The 22,558-nt window shown below is 47.0% G+C and overlaps 2 protein-coding genes across 2 annotated transcripts in view; both read right to left on the bottom strand.

Annotated features, from left to right (window-relative positions):
- Osbpl2 (oxysterol binding protein like 2) overlaps nt 1-19,702 on the bottom strand; it is a 45,689-nt gene extending 25,987 nt beyond the window's left edge. Inside the window, exon 1 of the mRNA XM_021646347.2 lies at nt 19,545-19,702. The gene's annotated coding sequence lies outside the window, so the exon portion shown is untranslated. The remainder of the gene's footprint in view (nt 1-19,544) is intronic.
- On the bottom strand, nt 5-19,516 carry LOC132653727 (large ribosomal subunit protein uL10-like). The gene has a single exon (XM_060382738.1). The coding sequence runs from the start codon at nt 16,069-16,071 to the stop codon at nt 15,124-15,126; it is 948 nt and encodes a 315-aa protein (XP_060238721.1). The 5' UTR covers nt 16,072-19,516; the 3' UTR covers nt 5-15,123.
- Nucleotides 19,703-22,558: the final 2,856 nt, after the last annotated feature.

A 22,558-nucleotide genomic window follows, 5' to 3' on the forward strand; every position in this document is an offset into this window, starting at 1 on the left:
AGGGAAGAAATATTCTGACATGAACTTAGCTTCTACAAAGCCTATGGTCTAGAAACAGCTCTTAAAAACTCATTTTTCATTTTGACTTCTTGGGGGATTTTTTTGAGGCAGGATCTCACTATGTAGCCTTCTAGCTGGCCTAGAACTTCTCATGTAGACCAAACTGATCTAGAACTCAGAGATCCTTCTGTCTCTAACTCAAGGGCTAGGTTTAAAGGTGTGTGTTACCATACCCAGCTAAATACTCATTCCTGAAATTGATCTAGCTGATCTCCATAAGGAGATCAGCACTCCTCATGCAGAGGCAGTGGATTTCTGGTTCAAGGTCCACCTGGCCTACAATGGGAGTTCTAAGTCACCCAGAATTACATCATGAAACCCTATCTCAAAGAAAAAAAAAAGAAAAAAGAAATTGATCTCTTCATGTCTAAGTAAAGAAAAAAAAATGAATCATAACATACACTCTTCAAGCGGCAGGAATTAAAGGATGCAAACATAATGTAAAGACGGCCTTTACATTAGGCCTAGTGGCACATACCTGTCATCCTAGAGGAAACTGAGCAGGCAGATTAAAAGTTCAACTTATAATGGCCAATCAGATGGCTCTGTACTGATACAGTGGAAAAAAACTGACTCCCGCAGGCTGTTCTCTGCCTTACACATCCCTACCACCCCCACACATGGTAAAGAAATAAGTAAATAAATAAGCAAACAGAACACAAAATAAATGGAAAAAAAAAAAAGAGTTCAAGGCTTGGGACCAGAGAGATTGCTAAGTGTTTAGCGCATAAGGAAGCAGACTGGAGTCCAGATACCCAGAACCCACTATGTAAACACGTCAAGGCAGAATGCCTGTAATTGCAGCTTCAAAGGTGGGAACCATGGAGTAAGCTGACCAGCAAGTTCTGAGTTTGATAAGAGACCCTGTCTCAAAGAATAAGGTGGAAGAGGAACTGAGGAAGATCCCTGACATCAATCTCTAGACTCCATATTCATGCACACACATGTACATGCACATATGTATCTACATACAGGAAAATACACTATACTCACACTAGTATAGTGTACACACACACACTTAAAAACAGAAAAATAATTAAGATCCAGCTCCCCAAAAATAAAAGAAAACTTCCAGGCCAGCTTAAGAAATTTAGTGAGATTCTGTCTCATGATTAAAAAGTAAAAAGAGCAGGCCAATCAGATTATGTCAGAGGCAGTCCCTCTTCCCATTACTATGGAGTCCACTCGGACACTAAACTGCCATGGGCTACATCTGTGCAGGGGTTCTAGGTTATCTCCACGCCTGGTACCTGGTTGGAGCATGAGTCTCTGGGAAGACCCCTGTGTTCAAATTTTCTGGTTCTGTTGCTCTCCTTGTGGGGTTCCTGTCCTCTCCAGATCTTACTATTTCCCACTTCTTACATAAGATTCCATGCACTCTGCCCAACAGTTGGCCATAAGTCTCTGCGTCTGCTTTGATAGTCTGCAGGGCAGAGCGTTTCAAAGGCCCTCTGTGACAGGTTCCTAGGTTGTTTCCCGTTTTCTTCTTCTTCTGATGTCCATCCTCTTTGCCTTTTGGGATGAGGATTGAGCATTTTAGTCAGCGTCTTCTCTCTTAATTAGTTTCTTTAGATGTACAGATTTTAGTAGATTTATCTTATGTTATATGTCTATATGAGTGAGTATATACTGTGTGTGTCTTTCTGCTTCTGGGACAGCTCACTCAGGATGATCCTTTCCAGGTCCCACCATTTACCTGCAAATTTCATGATTTCCTTATTTTTCATTGTAGAGTAATACTCCATTGTGTAGATGTACCACAATTTCTGCATCCAATTGAGGGGCATCTGGGCTGTTTTCAGCTTCTGGCTATTACAAATAAAGCTGCTACAAACATGGTTGAGCAAATGTCCTTATTGTGTACTTGAGCCTCTTTTGGATATATGCCTAGGAGTGGTATGGCTGAGGGGGGAGCAGACTTACCAGGACACAGAAGATGACAATGCAGCCACTCCTGATGTGATCTGATAGACTAAGATCAGAAGGAAGGAGAGGAAGACCTCCCTTATCAGTGGACTTGGGGAGGGGCATGCGTGAAGAAAAGGGAGAGAGGGTGGGACTGGAAGGGGAGGAGGAAGGGGCTTATGGGGGGATACATAGTGAATAAAGTATAATTAATAAAATTAAATTAAATTTAAAAAAAAGTAAAAAGAAGGCCTCTGAGGTAGCTCAGCAGGTAAGGGTGCTTGTTACCAAGCTTAAACTGAACTTAACTCCTGGCGCCCACATGGAGAGAAACGACTCCTACAAGTTATCTTCTGAGGTATCTACGCATGCTGCAGCACTCACCCACACACAAATGTAAGAGAAAAGGTGAAAGAGCGCTGGAAAGTACAGCTTAGTAGAGCAGCACTTGCCTAGCATGTACAAGGTACTAGGTTTGATCTTTAGTAAATAGTATAAAAAGAAAAAGTTTAATAACAACCAAAGACTAATGCATCAATAAGTGATCATTATTTTAAGAGTCTTATTTTAAAATAATCCTTTATAGTTGTACAGGAAAATGATAAAACGTAATTCAGGAAGACATGTGGGCAGTTGGAGTAGCTTCAACAGGCAGTCACATGCGGGTGGGGCTCTGCACACCCGTGAGTCAGGAGACGCTGGGATAACAAACAGGTGAAGACTGTGTCAAAATATTTGCCTCTCATCTACCTCAAGCCAACTGTTCCTTTCCTTTGAGGCAGTGGCGATGGAACTTACAGCCTCACGCACACTTAGGCAAACATCTCACTGTGGGGTGCATCCCCAGCGTAGACCCCAGTGTTCCAAGCCAGAGTATTAAGACAATTGTGTAACTCAGTTCTATCACATAACCGGAAGAAGCTTCAATTTTCTCAAAATTACTTTAGGTTAGCATTTTAGAACTCCTATACAATACTTTCTCCTGTTCAGAAGAACACTTTTGTTTTGTTTGGGACAGGGTCTCCCTATGTAGCCCTGGCTGGGCCTTAGACTCACAGCCTCTGCCTCTGGAGTGCTGAGATAAAGGGTGCCACCATGACCAGTCTAAGAACAGTATTTAAAATTTCAACCTCTAAGGGCTGGAGAGATGGCTCAGTGGTTAAGTGCACTAACTGCTCTTCCACAGGACCCAGGTTCAATTCCTACCACCTACATGGTGGTTCACAACTGTCTGTAAAGCCACTTCCAGGAGACCCGACACCCTCACACAGACATACATGCAGGCAAAACACCAATGCACATAAAAGAAAATAAAAAATTCAACCTGTAGCCAGGCATGCATGCATGCCAGCATTTCTGAGGCAGAGGCAAGAGGATCTCTGTGAGTTCCAGGCCAGCCAGAGATACATGGTAAAATCTTGTCTAAAAGAAAAACAACAACAAAAACCTTCAAACTGTTTCAAAAGGTTTGATTTTTTTCTGAAAATAAACAGTGTCACAAAGTCTCTAAGCAGTTGCTTCTGAGGCCTGAGGGCCACGGAAAGTCCCAGGTGGGAAATATGCCCCCTGCCCTTGGAGTGGCAACCAGTACTAGAGACAACACTTGCCAATCTCTGAAGCTTTGCATACTTATAAGGTTCTAATTATCAACCAACAGACACCAACCCCCTTCCCAAGCTTCGAGTACTTCCGTTTTCTTTTCTTCCCTTTCCAATGAGCTTTGTAACTTAGGAAGCAGACACCTATGAAGCAACCCCAGGAGCAGCCACAGTTCACTGCATGGGCTGCGGTCCCTTGCAACACAGGGGATGTGTTGCTGCCTGCTTAAGCTTAACAGTGCTGAGCTGGCCCTCGACCATCTGCAGCTGCAAGAAGATAAATCGCTGAAGCTGGATTAGGCACCATTCTGCTCTACAGGTAGTAAGGTAGCCAAATGGACACCAATGTGCTATGTCTGTCCCTCCACAAGGTGACTGGACCAAAGGCCTACCCTGTTGGACAAATAAGTAATCAATGCCATCCTGGAAGGCATGGGTTCCCAGTGACAGCTGGGTCAGCTCCCACCTACACAGATACACTTGTTCTTGAGTGCACTGTCTCTCTTTTATTTTTTTCTGCCCCCTTATACAGTCTATCTTCAACAGTGATGAAACAGGAAAAACCTCACCAGACACTGGTACATTTATTGCATTTTCCGGCATCCAAAATTGAGAGCCAATGTGTTTCTGTTCACCATAAACTCCCTATTCTGAAGCATCGTTATAATAGCACAGAATGGACAAAGCCAAGAGGCCAAATCAAAAACTCCCACAAAGATAAGACAACCTGGATATTGATGAACTGCAAAGAACAGAGCTACCAAACACACTGATGGCCCAAGTTTCCTAACTAACAATGAGTTGACTGGTTACCAGTAGCAAATGACTTATCTTGGAAACAAAGAAAGAAGGGCTGAGGATGTGGCTCAGCTGATAAAGTATTTATCTTGCATGCAGAGAAACCCTGGGCTTGATGCACAGTATCACATAAACCCTATAATCTCAGCACTCTAAAGATGGAGTATCAAGAGTTCAAGGTCATCCTCATTTACATGGTAAGGCCAGGATGGACGAGACCCTGTCTCAAAACAAACAACAAAAGCGCAAAACTGCTTCTTAGCCCTCAGCTAAGATCAAATGTGACTATCAAAGCAGTATCGCAGTGCCTGTGCATTCTGGGGAAAAACCACATGGCCAACTAATGCCATCCTGCTGAGAAAATCATGCCAAAATGCAGCTCAGAATCTGGCTTAATCTACCAACTTAAATACTCAAAAGGACTGTGCTAGACACTGTGGGAGCCGAAACAGCAACACACAGACTCTGGCACCTTCCAGGCCAGAGACAGCTTCTCCAGTAAACAAGTCACAAGAAAAAGAAAATGAAGGGTAGAAGAGACCAGGCATTATCCCAGCCAGGCAGTGGTTCTGTGGTGGTATGTGACATACACACAGGAAGGTACATGATGAGCTGTGTAAGCCTCATCTTAACCTTGTACTTAAAATGTGTGCATTTTATTACCTATAAATCACCCCTTCAAAGGCACCTTGAAGCCTGTTGTGGTGGCCTATACCTATAATCCTAGAACTCAGGAGATGCAAGCAGGAGGATTAGGAAATCAAGATTATCCTGACTGTAAAGCAAGTTGGAGAACACCCTGAACTACATGAGACTTTTCTCAAAATAAAACCACAAACAAACAAATAAGTAAAAAAGCTATCTTGAGGGGCTAAGGGGAATGGTTTGGTTGGTAGAACAATTAATTGCCTAGCATTTATAAAACCTGAGCTCAATCCCTCGTACTTTTGGAAAAAGCTATCTTTAAAAAGACACAACTGGGGGGCTGGAGAGGTGGCTCAATGGTTAAAAGCACTGTCAGTTCTTCCAGAGGTCGAGTTCAATTCCCAGCAACCACATGGTGGCTCAACCATCCATAATGCACTCTGATGCCCTCTCCTGGCATACATGCAGGTACACATGCAGATAGTGTACTCACACACTAAATAAATGAATAAATAAATCTTTGGGAAAAAAAAGAGACAAATGGGGAGGGGGTTTGGGGAAGGGCGCTGGAGAGATGGCTCACTGGTCACTGTCTGCTTTTCCAGAGGTCCTGAGTTCAATTCCCAGCAACCACATGGTGGCTTACAAGAATCTATACTGGGATCTGATGCCCCTTTCTGGCATGGAGGTGTACATGCAGGTAGAGCATTCACATACATACATAAAATTAAATAAATAAATGTGTGGGTTTTTTTGTTTTTTTTTTTAAGAGACACAAACAGCTACCAAGAGGTAGTTGTACATTCCTATTATCTCACTCAGAAGGCAAGGGCAGGCAGATCTCTTGAGTTTGAGGCTAGCCTGGTCTACAAAGCCAGTCCAGAAACCTGTCTTGAAAAAACCAAAAAGACACAAATGGCATGCCTTTAATTCCAGCACTTGGAAGGCAGAGGCAGGAAGAGACCTCTATGAGTTGAAGGGCAGCCTAGTCTACATAATGAGTTCCAGGACAGCCAGACTACAGAGGGACCCTGTCTCAAAAAAACAAAACAAAACAAAATAATAGCAATGGGGGACTAGAGAGATGGCTCAGCAGTTAATAGCACTTACTGCTCTTGCAGAGAATCAGGGTTCTGTTCTTGGCACTGGCATGGTGGTTCATAACTGTCTATAACTCCAATTCCAAGGTACACCACACCTCTTCTGACCCCTGCAGGCTTCTGCATGCATGTGGTACATGTACGTATATTCAGGCACATACACATAAAATAACTTTTTAAAATAAAAAGACAGTAATGCCATGCCTGAAGCCAAATTCAAACAAGGTTGTACACAGACCAGTACCTCAGTGATGCTGGTGAGATAACTGGACATCTGGCAGTGTGAGGATCAGCTCATGTATAAGATGGACAATGTTTTCAAGAGGTCTCACAGTCCACATGAATGTGGATCAGATAGCAGTCTGCCATGTGTCTCTTCAAAAGAATCAGGCAGAAATGATGGCACATATGACAGGCCTGGATGGTGAATGTTGGGGCTGGACACAGGTAAACAGGAGACCCTTGTTCTAGTTTCCTACTGTGTTTATAATCTCTCCATGATGAAAAGCATGCTAAAGCTAGTCTGCTCTTTTTACATGTTTTCTTATCTAAAGCAAAATTCCTAATGTTAAAAGTAAATTACAGAAAGTCATTGCAATGAGGGCATAAAATGTGAAGCCAGACAAACTTGCTGGCTAGTGGGACACTATGTCCCTGCCATATGTAGCCTGATGTCCAACTGTGATCAAGAACCCACCCATCTTAGGCCGGGTGCAGTATTGCCTGCTGTAATCCCAGCGCTCTTCGAGACGGAGGTTGGCAGATCTCTGTGAGTTCGAGGCTAGCCTGATATGTAAAATAAATCTAGGACAGCCAAGGCTACACAGAGAAACCCTGTCTCAAACAAACAAACAAACAAACAAACAAACACCATCTTGGGTGGCCTTTCCCATAAAGTCATGAGCCCAATCTTCCCACTCATCCTCAGGATGTCTGAAAACTATAAGTGAAACCATTAGTGTCCAACTCCCAGAATGGCTAAAGGTTGCCCTGGAGGAGACAGAAGGTGTTCAAGGGCCTGCAAAGATTGCTGTTCTCTGTCAGCCAAACCATTTCACTAGTTTTTCAGCAGATGTAAGCCTCCAGAAGCCGGGCCTCAGACAGAGACGGGGCAAGTCCTGCTGGCAAAGCCAACCACAACAGTGTTCTCAAGGAATTCTCCTGATGCACTTCTACAACTGACATGAGATCTACAGGAAAACGGAGCTGCATACCATTGAGGCACCTATGTGCCCAGCACTCCACAGATGCTCCACGGGGTGGAACAGCACCTATTTGGTTGGTCTTCAGACCTTCTGTAAGTCTGTCCCACCTCTGGTCCAGAACATGGGTCTCAGTGTCAATGTAACATACAGGCTCAGTGTCAATGTGTAACGTACAGAAAACATTAACAGAACATCCCATTATGGAGAGATGGAATGTTGCAAATCCAAAGCCAAACTGTCCTGGGTCACTGCTTTTCCCCTTCAAGAGCCTCTCCTTTCGCACCTTATTGCTTGACCTAACATCCCTTTGACTATCAGGTAAGACCTCTGGAATGTATTCTTAGCAGAATGCTGGCTCCCATCAACCAAAAGCCAAGAGCGTCATCAGACAACCCCATGTCTACAACCTACAGCAGAACCTTCCAAGCTTTGCTGCGCCGCCTGCCTCATGTCCCCCCAGTGCATCAGTAAAAGCCTGGACCTGTCTGTCCTTTGTTCTGCAACTACAAAGTTCATGGCACTGCTTCCATACTGGGACATTTCACTTGGGACAACCTGAATCCTTATTCTCAGGCCAAGCTGGCTCACATTCAGCTTAGACTCTCTTCTTCCCTCTGAGGTGAGGCTGCACTTTACTTTTTGATCCTGTGTGTATGTAGGAGCGGGGGAGGGGGGCATGTGTACACAGGTACATGTAGAGGTCAGAGGACAACTGTGGCACTGCTTCTTGCTTCCAGCACCTGGGTTGGGACTCAGTCAACAGGCTTGGCAACAAGTGATCTTACCATGGAGAATCACTGGCATAAGACCTGGGTTTTGTGTTGACGCAGCTCTCTGCCCAAGCTGAGACTACACACAAAGCAGATGGAAAGACAGACTTTACTCCTGGGCAATGAAACTACAGGTTTTCCTGCTCTCAGAATCTGCCCGTGAAGACTGCTTCAGGAAGACTCTGCTGTATGGTCAGATATCTCCCTTTCTGAAGTCTAGAGAAAACCCAGGAAATTAGTTCTAGCTGTGCTTCATTTTGGCTTTCCACCTTCTCCACAAATAACTCCAGACTTGAGGCAGGGCTCTCTTTGCATCTGGCCCCTAAGCATGCCATCATCCTCCCCAACCTAGGACACTCAACAATTGTTCTGCTACCCAATAAATACATAGTATCTTTAAAAAGACCCCTTATCAGGCTCTTTTGAAGGTATGCGGACCTGATCCAGGCCCAGAATGTCCCATAACTTTCAAGTATCTTTAGGTTATTTATGGATCACGATGGTACATATCTCAGAACATAGGACCCTGAGGCAAGTGGATCTGGAGTTCCAGGACAGCCTGGCCTACATAATGAGACCTGTCTCAAACAAACAGGAAAGAAGGAGAAGAAGGGAAGGAGAAAAGAGAGGGAGAAAGGAGGGAGGGAAGATATCTACAAGTTTGAACAATGAGTCATTGGAACAACCAAGGGAACACCATTATCAGCTTCCTGAAAAACCTGATCATGGGAAACTGTTGCTGTTAAAACAGGTGGGGCAAGCTAGTAGGATCTCTACAAAGCACAGCCTGCATGAGTAATACCAACATTTTAAAGGCACTTTTTCCTCACATACCTGTAATCCTAGCATATGGGAGGTGGAGATGGGAGGATCGGGAGTTCAAGGCTAGCCTGGGCACTGGAGACCCTACCTTTAAAAAAAAAAAAAAGTGTAGCTAAGTGCTGTGGCGCACACCTGTAATCCTAGCACTCAGGGAGGCAGAGGCAAGCCATCTCTGAGAGTTTGAGGCCAGCTTGGTCTAAAGAGTGAGTCCACGATAGCAAGGGCTACACAAAGAAACACTGTCTCAAAAAACAGCCCCCCTCCCAAAGAAACATTTGTAGCTAGGCAATAGTGGCACACACCTTTAATCCTAGAAATTCAGAGGCAGAGGCAGGTGGAGCTCTGTGAGTTTGAGGCCAGCCTGGTCTACAGAGTGAGTTCCAGGTTAGCCAGAGCTAAACAGAGAAACCCTCCAGTTAGTTTCTGCAGGAAAACATTAGTCTCCAATCCCCCAAACTCTTGCTTGACCAGACAGGAAGCTCATAGTTGTTACTTTAAGACTTGCTCTCCCAAGAGATCACAGAGCAGCATCACAGAGGAGTCCTCAGTGAAGTCTCTCCAGTGCCTAAGCTAATGCCAAATGTACAATTCCACTCTCACTCAGATGTAGATAGGGACAATGAAGTCTAGAGAGACAGCAGCCATGGGCATCATGATAGCCCCTTTCATCATAAGGCCACCAAAGACACAGCATTTACTGTCAAAGCGAACAGATAAACTCATGCAAAGGGTAGGGCATAACAGAACTGACTGGGCCCAGCCAAGGGCACCACCATATCCTCAGAGAGCCTACCCTTCCTCAACATGCCTAGCACCTTCTTGGCCTGACCTAGCAGGAACTATCTGGCTGTGTATCCAGGTGGGCCTGTTAAACCCCAGACACATGCCAGAGCATGACATGAAAGAAGAGTACTCAGAAATGTTGGGAAGAGAACATAGTCTACAATGGTCAAAATGGCACTGCAGGAATTAAAGACAACTCTCCTAAGCTGAGGTGGAGGATGAGGAAGCTAAGTCATAGAGTTGGCTCCACAATCTGAACACATGACTACATCAACACCTGAATACATGGCTACACCCTCTGAACAGACTAGAGGCAGTTGGAGCCCAGGCTCCCATTCCCTGCCCTTTCCCCAACATCTCCTTGGAACCTCCAGACCTTGGGTCAGAATGGTCAGGCCTAGTGAGGGGCCTCATTCCTCTCCCCTGCAACAAGGCTATTTTCAGTAGACAATGCTTCTTAGTTCTGTTGCCTTCTTGGTCACCTTCTCTTCAGTATCGGTCTTCATCAGTCACTTGGGTGTCATCTTGCAACACCCAGCAAGCTATCATGCCACAAGAAATGCAGAGGTGTGAGGGAGGAAGGAGTGCTCAACATGATTCCATGCACGAAGTACTGTAAAAAGCCTGGTGAGGCAGCATGGCCCAAGGGACTCACAGGCTAAACCATCACCCATTCATTGGTCCTATAATGCTTAACAGCTCCCAAAGGGTAGGAGGAAATGAAGCAGGAGACTTTCCAGCCGCGTAAATCCAGGCCTGTGCTGGGGCAGAAGGAGCATAGCCTAGCTCAGCTCAAACAGCACAGCCAGTTCCCAAAGATCAAGCCACCCAGCAGGATGAGACAGAGAACAAGAGACTGACCATGTCTGTCTCTTCACTCAAGTTCTCAGTTCACACAATCACTGGACAATGCTCTTTGCTAACACTGATGAAAGATCATGTCTGAAGAGCCCTGTCATGGTAGAAGTGCATTGGCTATTTCCACAAATTTTGTATAAATTTGGAATCACAAAAACAATCCCTACTCTTTCACAACAAAAGCTTTTTTAAGAAAAGAAGTGAGAGTGGCTGACCGGCTTTGGCCTTGCCTACGGTCATCATGGTGAGCGTGCATGGGTCACGCAATGTTTGCTTTAAGCACAGGAAGTCTTGGGGAAGGACCCAGAAGTGACCTTTACTTAACAATGGCTCCCAATCTTTTCTCCAAAAACAGTTAACTCCAGCTGTACATGAGGTGTCACTGCAGGCAAGTAAATGGGCTTTACCTTTCTTAGATGTCACAGAGCCTCGGCTTTCTTTAGGTTCCCAAGACTTGCAGCTTCTGCCTGGAGCTACGCAATCTATCCCAAAGCAAAACCTAACCATGCTTGAGCTGTGTAAGGGAAGAGCGACTTCAGCCTCCAGTCTCCCTCGTTCAACAAGCAGCAAGAGCAACTCTTGTTAGTGTACACCTGCTGAGCAAGTTTTGTGCACAGAGGATTCTAAGTTTATTAGGAATTCATGCCGGAAATGGGAAGTGTCTAGGCCAAGAGAAAGGCAAGGAAAGCAACAGCATTAATCGCCTGCTGTTTCCATTCTCCACACCAGCAGGGTAGCCCTCAACTGCAGGCCAAGAAGGTGCTTAGCAGGGTCCCTTAACAACAGCCACTTGAGGGGGAGTGCTGTGTCACCTCTAAGGGAAGCTTGGAGCCCATTATTCATGACAGATTTCTTCCTTCACTAGATCACATTTAGTATCAAAGCAAGCACCAAAAACACACCAAACACTTCAGGAACATTATCTCATAATCCAGCACAATGTATTTCAAGTACACACAGGATGAGCCCAATGCTTTTGTACAAAAATGTTTGTTTTAGTCATCATTATGCTGCAACAGAAAAGAACTGTTCAAAAGCTGCTCAAAGGAGTGGGTGGAAAAGTTGTGGATAGGTGTCCCCACAGCTTGTTTCTGCCACTGAGACAACAGCAGATTCAGACAAGTGGTCAATCCTCTGCTACACATAGCTGCTGCTCCTTCTCAACACCCACCACCACCACCAATTTGTTGATCATTTGCTGATCAAAATCACAGCTTTGATGAGAGCCAAGAAAAAGGGAGCTGCTGCAGAACCAGATGGATGACCCTTGATGAGTGAGGTGCCCTCAGGACACTCAGCCTGCTCCCGGATGATTCTGACATTTTATTTGGCCAGCTTCCTCTCCCACTCCAGGCCCTGCCTCATCAATTTGTTCAGCGTCACTCTGCAGCCCCCTAACTGAACTGGTTTTACTGTATGGAGAAACTTGTCATGATAAAACCAAACCTACCCAGGTCACTCCCAAGCTCCTTTCCAAGAATAAGAAATGGGGTAAGGGTGAACAGCTGTTAAGACGTAGGTCAGAGAATCCATAAACCATGATCCCTCCTGTCTAAAGACAAAAGAGGAATGAAAAGAGAAAAGCTGCTAAATTCAATCAGTGTTTATTTTCTCTGAAGAAAGGTGACTCAGCTATTGATTAAGTGATCAAAGATCTTGATCCAAAAGGGGTTCTGACTAACAGAAGGTCCCAGAGCTCATAAGTCTGGGACTGGACCAGAAGCTATGCTCTCACAAGTGTTGCAGGTTTGCTGGTGATGAGCCAAGACCACTTCCCTCTGCCCTTCCAGTCCCCCCTATCTAACACCTCCAGCTGCATATAACTATTAAATCTAGAGTACTGTCTTTGCTACACATGACTGGGAGAGACCAAAACTGGAATTGAACATTCATGGAAGTGAGATCTGGCCCAAGTCCTTTGACAGTTTGAGGTGGCCTCACTTCTAATACCCTAATTTTAAAGTACTGTCACCTCCTGTCAAGAGCAAGTAGCACGAGGCACCAGGTTGCAGCTGGCCCTTTCTACAGCTTGCCTTTAACCGGACTGTATTCATCTGCCAGGTGTTCCACTGTGACCCTCCATACAGCTGCCTCAATATGTTACAGAGCAGACTTGGCACATCCTCCCCACAGACCTCCTGTTCTCCATGTACAACTGCCCCATCCCAAGAACTCCAGCACTCACCAGTGCAGGCTCTTACCAGGTATTTTTCCAAACCAGCATTTCAGCCCTTCCGGAAAACTCCTCCACATGGACACCAGCCAAGAGCCCTTGGGACCCTACCTACCTGATATGCCTTAGCATAGCTAGGTCCACAATGCTTCAGTACTCAGGCCAGAGTCAGGCAATGTCAGACCCAACAGGTAAACATCTCACGCACACCCAACAATGAGTTCAGAGTCTGTTTCTCAAAATTAATCAGGTATTCTAAAGGGGAGAAAAAACAGACAAGAGAACAGAAGCAAAGAAAGAGACCCACACAAGCAGCCAGCAACATTCCATGCAGCCACACAGTCCACACAGTCTTGGGAGCTTGTACCTGCAAATTCCCTACCACAGGGCAAAAACTGAGACTGGAATTTTAAGGACCAAAAGCACCAAGTGAAAGGTATTTTGTTTGGAGGTTCTACCAAGTGGCCCCTACTTTCTTTTCTAAATGTAGAAAGAATGGGAAGTGTCAGCAAAGTTAATGGACACATCACAGTGAGCCCACATGATCACGTTTATAAACAAGGGCTGCAGGTTCTTATGAGGCTATAACACCAACAGTGGAATTGAGTTAACAAAACATTTTGAAAAGGCAAAATCTGACTGTCAGATACAAATTCAGGATTGAACCTGGAAAGCAAAACCATTATCAAACTCACTCCCAAACTATTAACTTTTATGACCGATATATTTAATTTTTTAATTTATTTATGTGTATTGGTATTTTGTCTGTACACCATGTGTAAGTGATAGGCATTTATGAGCATTCACATGGGGGCTAGGAGTTGAACCTGGGTCCTCTGAAGAGCAATCAGTGCTCTTAACCACCGAGCCACCTCTCTATCCCTGAAGTATTTTTTAATTTGATAATTCATTATTATGGGGGAGCAAACATGCAACAGTATATGTGAAGGCCCAAAGACAACTCTGTGAAGCCAGCTCTATCGCCCAGCTTTGCATGGGTTCTGGGGATTGAACTCAGGTCCTCAGGCTCCCCAGCAGTGCTTTTACCCTCTGCATCATCTCACTGGTCCCATGACTGAAGTACTTAACAGTTATGTTCAAATACTGACCCATTTCAACCAACCTGAATGTTATACTAAGTCTGGTACTAAACCCTGCACTGGGCAGTTAGTGTTAAACAGTACATCAGATGTCCACAACCAAATGGAAGGCCCAGGAGACACTGACTTACACCCGCATGCCACCACAGAAGCCCACAAAAAAATCACAATGACCATTCCCTCAGACGCCCAGGACGTTTTTCATAAGTATAGGACACCCACTTGATAATCTTCATTCCACAGCAATGTATTCCAAACAGAGCACAGACCTGCCCAGCAAAGGTTTTCTGGCCTCTCCAAACTGTGGTGTGTCATGTGTGGTGTCATTTCTAGGTGTCTGTCTCGCTCTGCAATTGGAGGAGCCAAGAGTGGCCTACAGTACTCTACATACATATATTTACCTACATGCCTCTCAGTAACACATTTTTCAGGCAAAGGAACAGAAGGAAACAGTGACTGCTCCTGTCAAAGGGCCCAGGGAGCCAGGACCCAGGAACCCACCTCAAGCCTCCCCACTATGCCCCACACCACATCATGTCAACCGCCGAGAGAGCTGTCACACAAATTCTACCCAAAGGCACACCTTGTACTCTGCTACAACATAATAAATATAAAGATAAAGACAAGGCTGGCCAGAGAGACATCAGAGAAATAATTTCCAAGATGCAGTAAACTCCATTTTAGTCACCATAGGAGAATAAAATACACCAAAAATGTTTTAATCAAAAAAAGAAATGACAGAGCCTGTAGAGATTGTGGTTAAGGGTTCTTGCTGCTCCCACAAAGGACCAGAGTTCTATTTCTAGCAACCACTGGCAGCTCCAGGGAATTTAATACCTCTTCTGTCCTTCACTGGTACCAAAATGCACAAGACAGACATACAAACGCACATACATATTAAATCTTAAAAAAAAAAAGTTATATTTTCAGTTACCTTTGTGAACAAGGACTCAAAGCATCAATAGAGGTATGGGGCAGGAGGATCAAAGATTAATGGCACTTCTTTTTGTTGTTGTTGTTTGAGACAGGGCTTCTCTGAGTAGCCCTGACTGTTCTGGAACTCACTATATAGACCAGGCTGGCCTTGAACTCACAAATATCTACTTGCATCTGCCTCCCAAGTGCTGGGATTAAAGGAATGTGCCACCACCACTTGGCTTCCAATGGAACAACTTCTTTTTTTTCTTCTTCTTCTTCTTCTTCTTCTTCTTCTTCTTCTTCTTCTTCTTCTTCTTCTTCTTCTTCTTCTTCTTCTTTTTTCTTTTCCAGATAAGTAAGCCTTTATTTCCATGTTTTTCAAAATAAGCTAGCTGAACTGGTTGCTTTGGGGGTTATCAGTCAAAGAGACCAAACCTGGTATCCTCGCCTGATTCCTCCGACTCTTGGCTGGGGACACAGTAGCAGCAGCAGAGGCAACAGCCACAAATGCAGGTGAATGAGGCAAGAAGGCCTTGATATTCTCAGCAAGTAGGAAGGTATAGTCAGTCTCCACAGACAAAGGCAGGAAGACACACTTATATCCACTGATGATAGAGTATGGCACTAAGGCAACAGTTAGGTAACCAATTTGCAGACAAACACTGGCAACATTCCGGACACCCTCTAGGAAGGGAGTGTGCAGAGTCTGCTCTGTGACATCAAGCACTTCCGGGTTATAGATGCTGCCATTGTGAAACACCTGCTGGATGATCAGGCCGAAGGAGAAGGGGGAAACATTTAGCATGTTCAGCAGCATAGCCTCACTGGCTCCCACTTTGTCAACAGTTTTGATCAGCTGCACACTGCTCAGAATTTCAGTGGTGCCTCTGTAGATTTTAGTGGTGATGCCCAAAGCCTGGAAGAATGAGGTCTGCTCAGGTCCCAGACCAGTGTTCTGAGCTGGTACAGTGACCTCACACAGGGCGATGGCACCAGCTCTAGGAGCAGCAGCTGGCACCTTTCTAGCCAGGAGCATGTCCCTAATCTCAGTGAGGTCCTCTTTGGTGAACACAAAGCCCACATTCCCCTGGATATGAGGCAGCAGTTTCTCCAGAGCTGGGCTGTTCTCCAGGTGGCCCCTGATGGCCTTGTGCATCAGGGTGTTCTTGCCCATCAGCACCACGGCCTTCCTGCGGAGGGACATGCAGATCTGCTGCATCTGCTTGGAGCCCACATTGTCTGCTCCCACAATGAAGCATTTTGGGTAATCATCCAAAAGTTGGATGAACTTAAGGAAGTAGTTGGACTCCCAGGTTGCCCTGTCTTCCCTGGGCATCACGGCGGTGTGTCAGGGATTGCCACACAGGGTTTAAAGACAATGTCACTCTATTTAGGACACCTAGCAAAAGCTCTTCCTTTCTTTTAAAGATTTATTTATGTATTTAATATAGATGAGTACTCTATCTGCATCTGATGCCAGAAGAGGGCATCAGATCCCAGTATAGATGGTTGTAAGCTACCATATGGTTTCTGGGAATTGAACTCAAGACCCAGAGGGGGTTGGAGAGAAAACTCAGCAGTTAAGAACACTGGCTGCTCTTCCAAAGGTCCTGAGTTCAATTCCCAGCAAACACATGGTGGCTCACAACCATCTATAACAAGGTCTGGTGCCCTCTTCTGGCCTGCTGCCTCACATGCAGACAGAATACTGTATAAATAGGTAAGTAAATAAATAAATCTTTAAAAAAGAAATACCAGCCTTAAAAAACAAACAACAACAACAACAAAAAGACCTCTGGAAGAGCAGACAGTGCTCTTAGCTGCCAAGCCATCTCTCCAGCCTCCCCAATGGCAGTTCTTAAATATTAAGAAAACAGGGAGCCAAGCATGGTGGCACAGCCTACAAGATCTGCAACAGGGAGGCTAAGGCAGAAGAATGGCAAGTTTGTGGCCAGTCTACCATACACAGTGAGGCCCTAAGAAAGAATCCAAGCTGGTCATGGTGGCACAAGCCTTTGATTTTAGCATTGGGGAGGCAGAGGCAGGCAGAGCCCTGTGAGTTCAAACCAGCCTGGTCTACACAGTGAGGTCAGGACAGTCATGGCTTTGTTGAGAGAGCCTGTCTCAAAAATACCCTCCCTCCAAAACAAACACACACACACACACACACGTACTGAAAGTCAGTAGAGTTCTGTTTAAGAACGTGAATTTAGCAATACTTAGAGGCATATGCCTTTAATCCCAGCACTCAAAAAACAATAAATCACCCCCTCACAAAAAGGATGGATGTTCATGGGCAAGATACATAGCTCACTGAGTAAAGGCACTTTCTGCCAAGCCTCGTGGCTTGAGGTGGCTCCCCGGCATCCACAGGGTAGAAGTCAGGAACTCACAAACTGTCCACTGACTTCAACATGTATACCACAGTACACACACATACACATGCATTAAATAAAAATAAGTTTTCTTGTTTTTTGAGATGGAGTTTCTTTGTGTAGCCATGGCTGTCCTGGAACCAGTTCTGTAGACCAGGATGACTTCAAACTCACAGAGATTTGCCTGCCTGTGCTTCCCGAATGCTGGGATTAAAGGGCTGTGCCACCATTACCCAGTTAAAGTAAGTTTTTCAAATGTAAGTTTAACAAACAAGAATCTTTAATAAAAAGAGAATGGCACACATGGGAGGTAGGCAAGAGAGGGCAACAAGGGGGAATGAACCTGAACAAAATTACATTATATATAACATGTATGAAAATGACATAATGAATCCAGTATTATGTAGTTAACATATGCTAATAAAAATTATCATTTTTTTGAGATAGAGTCTTACCATGTAGCACCCTCTGGCCTAGAACACACTATGTAAATCAGGCCGGCCTTGAATTCAGGTATTTGCCTGCCTGTCAGAATGCTACAGTTAAAGATACATACCATCACAGGCACTTCATTCTTTTTTTAGACATATTTATATTATGAGGCATGGTGGTAAACACCTTTAATCCCAGCACTTGGAAGGCAGAAGTAGGCAGATCTTTGAGTTGGAGGCCAGCCTGATCTACAAATCAAGTTTCAGGCCAGCCAATGTTACACAGTAATATCCTACCTCAAAAATAAAACAACAAAAACAATATGAACTTGCCAGGAACTATGAGACATGCCTACAATCCCAGAACATAAAGAGCAGAAGTTAAAAAGATCAGAAGTTCAAGGTCATTCTCAGCTATGTTTGAGCCCACCCTGAGTTACATAAGATCCTGCTTCAAGAGTAATAAAAAGAATGTAATGAACACACCAACTGGTATCAGCCTAGTTGTATATACAAATAACATTATACAGACTGAGCAGGTTGTATTTATGTATTTAAGGAACATACATACATGTAACATACACATGTAACACTAATCAAAGAAATAGAGGCCACAAATTTGAAAGAGAGCCAAGTGGGTACAAAGGAATTTAGAGGGAGGAAATGATGAAATTGTAATATTAAATAATAAAGCTTTTTTCTTAATGTGAAATTGGAGCTGGGGAAATAGTACACAGGCTGATCACCTGTCTGACAGGCATAAGGCCATGTTCACCCCTAGCAAGGCAAAAAAGAAGAGAAAAAGAAACTCTGGAGTTACAGTGCCACTGCTGCGTAATTTACTGCTCTGTGATTTGTCGTAAGTTACCTGACCTCTCTGTTCCTCAGGAATAAAGGTATTAGTGACTGCTGTGAGACTCATGCTTCTAATGATCTAGAACAAATAATTGCTCAAAATTACCATCCCCTGAGATAAGAGTTGTTATTAACAGACTGTACCTGGGGCAAACAGGAAGGCAGATTCTATGGAGGACACGCAGCCACCCATTTCCTCATTGTCACCCTTTACATGGCACCATAAGGGGCACTGGGAGACAATGGAAAGTGTGCCCACTCAAAAGTCGCTGTCCCCCTTACTCACAGCAGGACGATAACATTTTAGAGCACCTGTTGCTTATCATAGCCCACTTCAGACAACTGATCCATATGTATCTCTTACCGATAGAGCAGATGTAACATGCCACTAACAGCGAAATAAAGGTAGGAGCCAGGACCGGTGACAGTTAGGAAGGACGGGGCTCTCTACACAGGCAGCCAGGAGTTCCCCAGCCCTGAGGACCCCACTCAGGAGCTGTCCCCTCAACATCTCTGACGCTATGGAGCCTAGCCTTCACGAAGACTTCCGCGAAGTGTGTGCCAAGCCCCACAGAACCAGCCCACTGATCTAGGTGTATAAAGGCAGACCCCAAAAGGGCATAACCCAAAAGCCTGTCCAACTCTCAAGACTGAACCGCCCCCCGGCCAAAGGCGCAGCGTCTCGGAGGAGCCGGGACCCTCAGGGAGGACTGCGCGCAGCCACCTCCACCTACCTGCCGGGCCCGCGGGCCTCAGACGGCTGGTTCTGCGCAGCGCTGACAGCCCAGGCTGCCGGCCTCACCGGCACCGGCAGTCTGAAGGCGCGCTCCGACTCCGCAGCGGAGAGCGCGGCCCTCGGATGTGAGGCCACCGCGGGCACCAAGTTCAGCGCGCGCCCCGAGGGGATGCGCGGCTTACCGACCGAAGCGAAAGCAGGACGCACCGAACAGGCCGGAGTCCCTCGCGCGCGACCGCGGACCTCGCACGAGCCCCACGGGGCCTCATCCCTCCCACGATCGTCCACGCTCCCGGCGGCCAGCGGCGGCCTAGCGCCTGGACTCTCCATCCCGGGCCCGGCTGAGGCCTAGGTAGCACACAGGCCTCCCCGAAACCCAACCTCGCGCGCCCGCCCCGCCGTATCCACTCACCTGAGCGCGGTCCCGCAACACCACCGACCCCACGGCCGCCCCGCCCCCGCCCGCGGCCAGCAACCCACTGACACCCAAGCGGAAATGCGGCCCGCGCCTCTCCGACCGACGGCCCGCCGCGCCCCGCGCCCTGTCGTCAGCCGCCGCCCGACCAATCAGCGCCCGGCCCGCAGGCCGCGCCGGGGGTGGGGCTATGCTGATCACGTTCTCGGTACAGCTTCTCCCTCGGCCCAGCAGAGTCCGGCTCGCACAGGGGGAGTGGCAGTGCGCTCAGCCAATCATTGACTGCAAAAGGCGGGTTTATGCAGATACTGTAGCTGGAAGGAAGAGGAGGAAGGAGGAAGGGGCGTGACCTTGGGAGAGGCTAGTTTACAAACAGTGAGTCAGGTGGCTGGGCGTGGATGATCCCTGGCTGGCACTGGGCCAGACCCTCCGTTGGGCTACGGACGTGTATCTCACGGTTTCTGAGGACTGAACCCGTGGCAAATGTCACCGCCGGCCTTTGCGCCCCAGTCGTGGCCTAAGGTAGCCTGGGGCCAGTTGACCCCTCCGGCTTCCTCCCTGGCCGGTTTATCCTGTTTAACACCCTTAGGCGCTGTGGTCTGCAGTGGCTCCTGGTTCAGCCCAGAATCTCTGAGGACGTGCCTACATTTTGCATCCTGTTTGTCCTCAGGAAAGTTAACTGACCTCTCTGAGCGCTCAGTTTCCTCTGTAGCCAGTGCTCCGCACCCTCTTCATCACATTTGAATGACGGTCTGATTTGAGACAGGTGGAATGACGTGAAGTGAACCAAGATGGCTACTGACTTGCATTGGACTTTCTGGGGCACAGGAATTGCGAAGGGATGGACATGTGGTCCTGTCCTAGTCTGACCCCAAGGTCAGACCAAGAGGAACCAAGTCAGATGTCTCTTGTCTTCTACAAATCTCCCCAGAAGAGAGAATGATTAGAATCTGGGGCTGCTGTAGGTGTCTGCTTGAGCGCATGAACCCTAGGAGGAAGCAAACCCCTATACCCCCCAGAGCCAACTGCACTTGACACCTGTCTTAGGCTTTCCAGTTACTGGAGTAACCACTTGGGTTTTGTTGTTGTTGTTGTTGTTTTCTAAACCAGTCAAAGGGGTTCTGAATCCCCTGGACCACACAAGATCAGTGAAGTATGACCCATGAACCTTCAGCACACACTGAAGGATCCTGCCCCGAGGCCATACTTCTACCTCCAATAAGGTGGTGCTCACAAACAGGCCTCCAGCCGCCTCTGTGGCCCGCTTTGCAGATGCTCTTGCCCTCTGCAAACATGGAATGAGTCCACGAGCTTCTGTGGCAGGGCAGACCCTGCCTGCCTCTGGGGCTCCCACCCCGGGGACATACTGGCTTTCTGGTGGCCCCTTGTCAATGGCGCTGGGAAGACGTGCTGGGACTGGAAAAGAGCCCCCTGCATGCTCTGCTCCTAAAGAGAGAGACAGAGGGAGGCGGGCCAGACCTCCGAAACAAAGGCGTTGCCATGGTTACCTCTGAAGAAAGCAACTCCAGCCCGCTGAGGGCTGATGGAAGGGTGCGGCAGCTGGCCCCCCAGCCAGGACAAGGACGGCTAGCTGGTTGCCACGGAGATAGTCAAGCTGACCAGGTTCTGCAGTTTTTCTGGGGGCCTGGCCAAGACCAGCTCAAAGTCCCTCAGTCACGGCCAGCCACACCCTCACCTAAATTTCCAAAATCAGTTCCTGTGCAAGGGACAGGCCTCAGGAAGGCACAGCTTACCACCTGCTTTTTTACTTTGAGCTTCAGGGCCCTGTCATCTGTGCAAAATAACCTTCCTGACTGGGCTGGGCATCTCTACCCAAACCATGGAGTAGGTAGGCTGACCTCAGGTGGTGTCTGGGGTTGGGGTGGCATTCTCCACCTATCTTCAAGCTCTCTGTGCAGCTGAGGACAGCCTTGAACTCCTCACTCTCGTGCTTTCACCTCTCAAGTACTGAGATGTCAGGAGTGCACGACTATTCCTGGCTCTCTGCCCTTGCAAGGGCTGCTGCTGCCTTTCAGCAATCCCAGGTCCAGGGCTCTGTGGGTCGGCATCCCTCAGGCAGCGGGGGAGGGGCTCTCACGATCTTCCTAAGTGGCCAGTTCCTTAGGTTCTTTAGAAATGGACTGGTACGGTGAAGAAAGGGGCAGATGTGGCTCTGGGTCCTGCCATGACAGTGAAGGTGATGGTGATGGTTGGAATGACCCAAGTGTTCCGTGATGCACGAGTCCCATCCGGTTCCCCCTTTTCAGCAGCCAACCAAGGAGATGTGTCATCTCACCCACTTCACAGATGTTAGACTGAGTCTCAACTCAGTTACATATCTCCTGGGGCCACAGCCCAAATGGGACTTATAGGCCAGCAATCTGGCCAGGCTCAGACCCCAGACCAGGATCTTCCCTGAGTTTCCTGAAAAAGGCTATGGCTGAGAGCCGAAAGATCAGATTCTGTATCACAAGACCCCTGAACAGCTGCAGCTTTGAGTGTTCTCAGTATCTGAGAAGTACCAATCCAAGGGACTGTTTGGAGAGTGTGTTCCTTCCTGAAGTGCTCCATGGGAAACAATGGGATGCCATGAGGGTGCTGCCCCACCCCCACATGGTGTAAATAAAGGATACCTTCCCCTCCCATGAGCTTGCTTAATGGAGGTGGGGCATGACAGGATAGATCCTGGAGGCTAAGCCAACTCTGAGGGCTTAGAATGGAGGGCAGAGGCCCCCTGACTGAATCCCCCCCACATCATTCCTTTGGGGGAGGGGACCACCCACTTCCTGTGGGCAGGCCATCTGCCCGGGGCTCTCATGATACAAAGGCCTCCCTTGACCATAGCTGGTGCTGTGGGTGGTCACAGCCCCAGCCCCATCACCTGCTTCATGTCTTCACCCCTGAATGAGGCTAAACAGAGATTCTTGTTCCTCCTTCTAGATGAGAAACTAAGGCCCAAGAGCAGCAGCTTGCCAGGGCCAGGCTGCCAACCACCCTCCACCCTTCACCCA

The sequence above is a fragment of the Meriones unguiculatus genome, chromosome 4 (assembly GCF_030254825.1).
Source record: "Meriones unguiculatus strain TT.TT164.6M chromosome 4, Bangor_MerUng_6.1, whole genome shotgun sequence".
Taxonomy (NCBI): domain Eukaryota; kingdom Metazoa; phylum Chordata; class Mammalia; order Rodentia; family Muridae; genus Meriones; species Meriones unguiculatus.

What these genes read in the sequence shown, in the direction of transcription:
- LOC132653727 (XM_060382738.1), bottom strand. Translation starts at nt 16,071, where the DNA reads ATGCCCAGGGAAGACAGGGCAACCTGGGAGTCCAACTACTTCCTTAAG.